This window comes from Solanum lycopersicum, chromosome 10 (genome assembly GCF_036512215.1).
Source record: "Solanum lycopersicum chromosome 10, SLM_r2.1".
Classification (NCBI taxonomy): domain Eukaryota; kingdom Viridiplantae; phylum Streptophyta; class Magnoliopsida; order Solanales; family Solanaceae; genus Solanum; species Solanum lycopersicum.
Window position 1 is genome coordinate 4,830,557 of NC_090809.1, and position 9,491 is coordinate 4,840,047.

General features: G+C 31.1%; 1 protein-coding gene across 2 annotated transcripts; it reads right to left on the reverse strand.

The window, feature by feature from the left end:
• Nucleotides 1-1,757: 1,757 nt before the first annotated feature.
• LOC101255141 (calmodulin-binding receptor-like cytoplasmic kinase 2) lies at nt 1,758-8,055 on the reverse strand. 2 transcript variants are annotated; one of them, XM_004248005.5, is made up of 6 exons: nt 7,483-8,055; nt 4,397-4,644; nt 4,121-4,289; nt 3,917-4,006; nt 3,504-3,805; nt 1,758-2,347 (listed from the first exon to the last, which is right to left on the reverse strand). In XM_004248005.5, exons 1-6 carry the CDS (start codon nt 7,778-7,780, stop codon nt 2,141-2,143), a joined length of 1,314 nt encoding a protein of 437 aa, XP_004248053.1. In that variant the 5' UTR covers nt 7,781-8,055; the 3' UTR covers nt 1,758-2,140. The 2 variants fall into 2 exon arrangements, with proteins under 2 accessions (XP_004248053.1, XP_004248052.1); XM_004248004.5 differs by having other exon boundaries at nt 3,917-4,289; nt 7,483-7,890.
• Between the last annotated feature and the right edge of the window lie 1,436 nt (nt 8,056-9,491).

The window sequence follows — 9,491 nt, forward strand, 5'->3', positions numbered from 1 at the left end:
CTTATCTACTTAAATTATTGTTCTCGCTTGTATTGACATATCTTCATTAGAGAGAAATAACATTATAGTACCTACAAAACCATACATGAGGTAGAGTCACGGTTTGAGATTGAATCATTAATATAAACTTATTTTTAATAACTAAAATGTCAATTAGATATAAATTGAGAAATAAAAAAAATTGTGGGCCACATAGGAAATATAGATGGAGACAAAAAAACAATTTAACGATTTAGAAGTAAATATATAAAAATAAATATATTAAGAAAGTATAATAGATAGTATAGATAATTTCTTTTACCAAGTATAAAAGAAAATCTGAACATTTTTCATTTCTTCAATATGAAAAATAGAGAAAAGGAATTATAGTTCAAACTCCAAATTTTGATTTAATCTTCAAAAGGAACTAACTATATGACTAAAACTCTAAACTTTGATCAAGTACCCAAAATTCATTCCAGACACAAATTAATAGTGGTAAAACACACTCCAAACTTACTAGGCTCATCTTAATCGAATGTTGACATTGGTTAAGTCTAAAAGCTTTAAGAAAATTAGAATTTTCTATCCAATGGCCCAAAATATCAAATGTCTCGAAATTCATATTAATCATTCAACCAATTGATGATCACCTTTCGAACCTAAGAAAACTGTTAGAATTCCATTTTGAGCTTGTTAACTCAACACATTAGTTTGGTCAAACTTCTCTAACTTTTAAAATTAAAAAATCTCACTCAATTCTTATTTGATCACCTCGAAAATCGAGACATCCATTCTCGTAAGTCCTAAATAACATAATAAAACTATGAGAAGGTTCAACCTAGGAAAATTAATTAAAAAACATAACAGTCATGCAAATCATTACAATTTCCGAGTGTTTAATATGTATAATCTCCAATACAATCACTATATCAAAAATGATCATTAGCGGAAATAATTCTTAATTGCTATTAAATATGTATTTTAGGCGGCAATTAGCACTCTTTGTATATGTCCCTAAAGTCTTTAGCAACATTAGTTCTGATGACACTTAACTAATGCCGATAAAGACTTTAACATTCTTTATTATCAATATCTAATGCCGCTAAAAATTATTTTTGTTATAATGAATGTGCTAAGAACTCATAGCAAATATTTAGCATGCTCAAATATATATATATATATATGTGTGTGTGTGTCTGTGTGTGTGCGTGCGCGCGCGTGCGTGTGAAGTACAAACTATCTTTTAAAAAATTTCAAGTTGATATAATGAATTCAACATTTTGTTTTAATGAATCTCTCTGTGTGTACAGACTATCTTTTAGAAATTTTTAAGTTTGATATAATGAATACAACATTTTGTTTTAATGAATACAACATTTTGATAGATTATACCGTTCTCCATCGTTACAACTTACCTAAGTTATTATGTCACATCAACAACGGAGTAGAGCTACTATAAAGAGGTGGGTAAAGAATAAAATAAGATTATTAAATACAATAAATAAAGACAAAATGAAAAGAAAATATTAACATAACAGTTCAATCACACGAAATTGGTCATTACATAAAACGAGGCTTTTCGTCGTTACCTAACAACGAATTTAAATAATACAAAACAATTAAAATTAAACTACCAAATGAAATAAACATGATATTTAAACTAACAATACAATACATTACAATAGGTAACAACCATCCAAACGAGGTGTTATTCTAGTTAATCATAACCTGGATTTATAATATCAAAACTCATAGTGTGAAATATTAGCTCAAACTTTAAAATCGAAAGGAAAATGGAGGAAATACATTTCAAGTACTTTCTCATACATACAATTTCTAAGAAAGACACCCAAAAAATGTTATATTGATATTCCTTCTCAAATAAATCACTACATACATACAACTTACAAGCCAATGATATATAGACAGTTGCCCCTTCACAATTCTTTGCCAAAAGCCCAGATTTCCATTAATTACAATGTACTCATTTCTCCCTATACATTCCAATATCAATGCAACTATCCCATCAGACCAAAATCTCATCATCAGAAATACATTCCCTGCAACTTGCCTTTTATGTGTACATACATCACAAAAACACATACATTCTTTTCACTCTTCAATCAGGGTGCCCGTGAATCGAGAGAGAGAGGGTATTTCAGCCTGCTAGTTCTCTGTAATTCTTGCGGATGCTCCATAGAATCTCGGCACATTTTCTCATGGTAGGCCGGTTCTGTCGATGAGGAGCCAAACATTGCAAAGCTAGTTCATAAATTTTTTCCATGGCCAAACTATTTGCAGCAGATCTTTCTAACCTTGGATCCAAAGTTAAGATTGCATCTCCACTGGTGAACTTCTTCATTGCCTGTATATAAACCAGCTTTTGTCAACACACTTCTTTGGTGAACATATTGTTAGCATGATGAATTAATAGAGAATGATTGTATCTATTAATGAATATAGTGTTGTAAATAAGTGTAATTATACAAATTTTTTGTTGTAATCATAGAGAATAGTATCGTGATAGAATAGCGGACTTGGAGGGATTTGAGTGACAGATTTAGAGGGATTGAACAGCTGATCTTTAGTGATAGGAATAACAGATCTTCGAGGATGTGTAATGTGTATACTCTCTATATAATGGGAAGACTCTCACTTTGAGAGGCATTCAACAAAATCTTGACAAATATAAGCCTATCAAAAAAGAAGGGACAGTAAGAATGGTTTTAAGAATTCATTTACTACAAGATATAACTTTGTGATTCATCCGTCAATCAAAGATTGCAAGAAATAGGAACTGTGGAGATTAAATACAATCATAGTATCTTGTACTGACATTATGAAAATAACCTAACTTATATACAGTGACAGTGTGAATTCTTTTTACACTACCAATGTAGTTTAACATATTGTAGCAGACTAAGTTGCTAGGACTTTGGTGCAGGTCTCTGATAGGAGTATGGATCTAGAAGTCGGATCCTTTATGATCTAAATTTTAAAATTCGGGAGTATGAGTGGGGTAATTCGATTAAAAATAAATTAAATGATTTAAATATCTAAAAATATAGTTATATGTCTAAATTGTGACACATGATGTGGAGAACTTACGAGGAGAAAATATTGATCAAGAGGAGAATCCCAAAAAGAGATAAAAGTAAAAGGCATCACATAAAAGTTTCTATCTACAAGCACATTCCATTTTCTCTAAATTTACCTTAGCTTTTGTTTTGATTTCAGAAATCATAGGTATGTGTCCCGAATTTCTCTGTCGATTTTAGTAAAAGTACCAAAAATCGATTGACGAATCCGGTACGGATCCCACACCCACATTGATCTTATTGACACGGGTACAACACTGAAAGTAAAGAATCCGGGCAACTGAGGTAGCAGATTACTTGTCTTATTTTTCATGTCACTAACCATCACTATTTATGGACGATTTTTTTAGGTGATTTGATAGTATACAAAATCCTTTTGTAGTACTTATGCATAAAAGTTAAATATTTAGGAAAGAAGCATACCCATCTTGCAGTAATGCGCTCTTTAATTTCTTTCTTTGGCTCGATAGGCCGCCTTCCCGTAACAAGTTCCACAAGTAAAACACCGAATGAATAGACATCACTCTTCTCAGTAAGTTGATAGGTACTTAGGTATTCAGGGTCTAAGTAGCCTGCAGTCCCTTTAACTTGGGTAGAAACATGTGTGGCTCCTGACTCAGTGTCAGCTGCTAGCCTTGCAAAACCAAAATCGGCCACCTTAGCTCGAAGGTTTTCAGTGAGGAGAATATTAGAAGACTTGATGTCTCGATGGATAATAGGGTGATCTGCATCCAAAGCACCCTTTTCTTTTTATGATATATCGGAAGAACAGAGAAATCCTAGATAAATAAGCCAAGAATTCAAGAAAGACTGTAATGCACATAATTCACTTGTACCTGTATACATATGCAAATATGTAATTGCATGTCCTACATCTATTCCAATGTCTAGTCTTGACGCGAAATCAAGAACATTTCCATCAACACCTGCATTGTTAAATGACATCAGCATTATAAATAAGCATTGAAACCCGCAATTGTGAATGCTAGAGCAAAAAATTGATGGTAAATGAAAACTCAGAAGCAAGATCAAGAACTTACTATCCAAGTGTTCCCTAAGAGTTCCATTAGAGACATACTCAACAACCAAAATCTTTTCTTCTCCATGCTCCAAGAACCCATAAAACTTTACTAAATTTAGATGTTCTATTTTTTCTAAAGTTCGAACCTCGCTTCGAAATTCAGCTCCCGAGTGTTTATCATGTATATTCTGCAAATACAAGGCAGTTAAGTACTCTTGCCAGATTTTTAACATGTTCAAGTTCTTGAACCTAAACAGGAACAAGCTTGATATTATTAATAAGTAAATAAGTGTACCTTTTTGGCGCGTTTGATTGCAACAACTGTTCCATCCGTTAGGCAACCCTTGTAAACTATCCCGAAACCTCCTTGACCAATTTTAAGGCTTGGGGAAAAGTTCTTTGTGGCCTTATAGATATCTTCCATGTTGAATTTAATACTCCCTGCCTCTTTTGTGTGAGTTGAATTATTTTCACTGCCATAGATGCTTCGACCTCTACTGCTACTGCTACTGTGTCTCTTCTTCCTTCCGCCATCAGATGCAACTGAAAATTTCCAACCAACTAAAATGTGAAGAATCTTTTGGAAGTAATTAGTGACCTTCCTTTTCTTATCAAATGGAATACAAACTAACCGGAGTATTAGCAGTCTTTTAGCTAGTGGAATTAAGGGAAACAGCAAATTCCATTTCAAGACTGTATAGAAATTATATCGTTCAATTTTCATTACAAAACAAATATTTAACATCAACGGGGTATTTAAGAACGAAACTAACTAAGAAAAACTTATGAAACAAGGAAAACTTTTGCAGTAATAAATCCCAGCTGAAATCCCAAGCAAAAGAAAAAGGGAAAGACAAACAAAATGTACTCACGTAATGCCTCCAGATGAAGTTCAGAAATCGATTACTATTATTTCTACTCTTCTCTGATTCTCAAATGGACGAAGTCAAATGGAGATTGCTAGGGAGGAGATCGCTAAAGCAGATATAGAGGAATTGGCTTAATTTTCTTCCAATCAAAGCTAAGCATCCAATTTCGAACTAAGCTTGGTCTTACACTTCAACAAGAAAATCTTTTGAACATTTATAAACAAATCGTTTCGCTTCATAACGTCTCGAGATACTCTCACTTCTATATGTTTGATGGAGTAAAAATTAATCTTTAAATTGAATATAAGGAAGTCAAGTTTTGTATTCTTGCTGTGACAAACATACTAACTCTGCATAACCGATCAATGTGAAATGGAACTTGGAAGTCAAACACAATCTTGTAGCTCCATCTAATTTACTGTAGTATAGTGCTATCAACTAATGATAAAATGAATCAAATATGTGAAATGCATTACTTCCATTTCCACTCAAGGCACAGCCTCAACATCCAAATGGTAAAAAGCTAATGCATGTTGTAGATTGACAGAGGTGTAGGCAATATTTATCATATACGTGATACATATTGGAAGTTTCTACTCCTTTTGTTTCAATTTATTTGTCTTACTTTCCTTTTTAGTCTTTTTAGTTTGTTTCAAATAGAATCTCTCTTTCCTTTTTTGACAACGGTTTAATTCTAACTTTCTACATGGCATGTTTAAGACCACAAGATAGAGATTTTGGTATAATCTACATATCTTTAGTTTAAGACCACAAGATTCAAAAGTTTGTTCCATCTTCTTAAACTTCTTATCAAGTATTTTCCTGATTGTTTTGAACATTGAACAGTTGCATGTAATTATCTTTTGGGTGAGATGATTGTGTAAAACATATTCTTTTTCTGTTGTTAATGCATGGTCGGAGCTAGGTAAGGGGCAAACGGTTCATCTATACCGCCGTTCAGTGAAAAGTTACATTATACATACAAGATTAAGTCAATGTATACAAGTACCACTGTACTCGTTCATATTTGATAAATTTAATGTTAATGTGTACATCTACAACTATGATGAAAAAGCTCCATCAACTTGTGCCTACAAGGTTTTGTTCTCGAAGGCATCACATGATTAATGTTCAATATATTGTAACATAAATAAACCTCAATCCCTCCAACCAAAACTAAGCATCCAATTTCGAACTTAGGTTGGTCTTACACTTGAACAAGAAAATCTTTTATAAATTTTCAAGCAAAATGCTCACTTCATCACTTCATGAGATACCCTATGGTCTATTCTAATCTCACTTCATCACTTCTCGAAAACCCTACGGTCTATTCGAATCTCACCTCATCACTTCGTAAGATACCCTATGGTCCATTTTAATCTCACTTCTATGCTTCTGATGAGTTAATAATACCTTTATATTGAATATTAGGAAGTCAAGTTCTGTATTCTTGCTATGAGAAACACTGAAACTCTGCATGACGAAACAATGTGGAATTGAACTTGGAAGTCAAAAACATTCGCGTACCTCCATCTAATTTACTGTAGTGCTATCAACTAATGATAAAATAAATCCAATATGTGAAATGCATTGTTTTCCTCTCAACTCAAAGCACAGTCCTCAACATCCAAATGGTAAAAAGCTAATGCATGGTGTAGAAAGTCAGAGGTGTAGCCAATATTTATCATATGTACATGATGCATATTGAAATTTTCTACTCCGACTGTTTCAACTCGTTTTTCTTACTTGCTTTTTAGTCTTCAAAAAGAATGTCTCTTTTCTTTTTTGACAACTCCTTAATTTTAACTTTAAACATGATATGTTTAAGACCAAATGATTAAAATGACATTTTAATATATTCTAATTCAAAAGTCTTTTTTACTTTCTTTAAATTTTTATGTCAAATCAAAACCAGACAAACAAATTGAAACAAAAAGATTACAATTCTTAAACTCTGGTTTTCTTCCTTTTTTACTTGGGTTTGATGCACTCGAGCCAAGGTGTTTTGAAAACAATCTCTCTACCTCCACAAGCCACAAGATAGTGATAAAGTCTACGTACAGTCTACCCTCTTTAGACGCCACTTAGTGGAATTTTAATGGGTATATTATTATTGTTGTTATACATTGTTTAATTCAAAGGCAAAAATAATGGATGCACATGAACATATTGCTTAAACTGGATCTATCTGTTGTGGCATTTTAATATTTTATTTTCACCTGTAATTTGTAATCACCAACACTATCTTTGTTCATGGCTGAACCCAAATTGCCTGAATCGATGAAATTATTGGGTCAATAAGCTTCAAAACCACATAGATGCAGAGACTTCCAAGTAAAATAGATTGTGTATATCATATTCTTTTTCTAATGAAAATCATCATTTCTATATACATATAGTATAGGTTGAATACCATTAACTTCTTCGTAATCTACTTCTTCATATTTTCAAAATCCCTTAATGAAAAAAATCATGTTCAGGTGTCGGTGTATAAGCAAAAATCTCAACATACCTGAAGGAGCTTTAAACGAATCGGAATCACCAAAATTAGTACTCGAAGATTTAGGCTCCGGCGGAGTAAAACATGACGCAAAAGCTTCTACGACGGATTTGACGGCGATTATGACCGGATTCCTGCCGGAATTTGACTTTTGAGAAATTGTAGTAGTTGTTGAGGAGTAAGTAGATGTGCTAGGTGAATGAGGAAGACGATCGGATGTACGTGAACCGACAGAGCTGGAAGACATAGATACGGCGCCGGAACTAGACCTCCGGCCACCACCGGAAAATTGGGTATTTGGACTTTTCATGGTTAATGAATAGAAAAGAAATGGCGGGTAAGCAGTAGTAGTTGTTGGGGTGTTTGATTTTTGCTAAGCTGTGTGGGGCCACTATTGGGTTGCCAGTTTGCTACTCAGTCAAGTCAATAAATACAGTACGACAGATATTGAATATTTTCTCAAGTTATTATTTTCTTTTATATTTTGAAATAAATAAATATTATTTCACCGATAATAATAATTTTATTCAGATACATATATGTTGCTATTAAATATATTAAAATAAAAAGAGACAGGAGTGAGAGAATTTATACATGTGAATACTAAATATATGTAAAAGATCAGATACAGAGACGAATGAAATAAGTGAGAGATTCAAATACATATGAATCCGCTTGAATACTGTGTACCTTGAACAAATTATATCAAATTAACTTTATGTATTTTAGATGTCTGTACATGATAAATACTTGTATGTGAAGTTCAAATTGAAGTAAAATTTCGTGATAATGAAAAGGGAAGGGAAGGAAGGTAATTAGGTACTAATTAATTGATGAGATTTTTGTAAGTTACATAATTATAAATTACATAAAAAATATTTTAAGCTATAAGAATGCATAAATTAAAATATTTAAAAGGATATATGAATAAATTGCGATAAAAAAGATTATTGTTTGACATTCAAAATATAAACTATGTCATATAAATTAGGATAAAGATTACTATTTATGTGGCATGATAAAACTTTGGAGATTTAAATTTTTAAACTTTAATCATGAATAGATATATCTTTTAAGTTTTTTTTTTAAAAAAATAAAATTTATTTATTTGAAAATTTCATAAATAAATTGAAGAACACCTCAAACTTATGTAATTTGAACAACATTTCTATTTGCAAAAATTGTTTTAATGGGAACTTTGGATAAAAATCTACGCAAAAAATATTTATTAGTCGATCAACTTGTTCCCCTTGCCTACTGGCCCTCAATCTGGCTCAAAGCTTATTGCTTCCATTTGTTTAGGATTAGTTTAAGAGATTATCAATATATTTGATTTTTAAAATTATAATATATTTAAATTTATTATCTTAAGTTAAAATTATGCTTAATATATATTAGAATATATTTTTAATTTTATAATTTTAGTTATATCAAAATAATTTTAAAAATAGAACATGAAAAGTGACATTTCTTTTGTATATTTATAAAAACCAAACTAAAAACAAATAAAACACCTAAATTAAACAAAAGATGATTAAAAAGAACTACCAAATTGTACAATGTAAATTTAAAAGAAGTTCTGAGTATAATGGATAAATATAAAAGGCAAATTTATTCAATTAATCAAACTCTTACACAAATATTAAATATTAAATGAAAAAAAGTTAAAGTAATTTATTAACCAGATCATGCAATTATTTCTTTTATTATATATATAATATACTTTCTTAGGTATAGGGGAGTATATATTTCTTACCATTCTAGATGTATTTTGACTTTTATTACTGCAATAAATATTATTTTTTAACCTTAACCAAATGTCCTAGAAATTATCTCATGGCACGTAAAAAGATTCATAATAGAAGAAAAAAAATATATAGGAACCCCTAAAATTAGTAGTACAATCAAAAGTTTTTGTCAACTAACAAAATGGTGGATTACTTAATTAAATATCTTAAATTCGAGTTATAGATAATACATATATATATATATATATATATATATTAATTAATTAAGAAGCA

Excerpts from the sequence above, each read along its gene's own strand:
- LOC101255141 (XM_004248004.5), bottom strand. The coding sequence starts at position 7,780 with ATGAAAAGTCCAAATACCCAATTTTCCGGTGGTGGCCGGAGGTCTAGT. Across the intron at positions 4,645-7,482 it reads TTCGTTTAAAGCTCCTTCAG|TTGCATCTGATGGCGGAAGG; the intron begins GTATGTTGAGAT and ends GGAAATTTTCAG. Across the intron at positions 4,290-4,396 it reads CAATCAAACGCGCCAAAAAG|AATATACATGATAAACACTC; the intron begins GTACACTTATTT and ends TTGTATTTGCAG.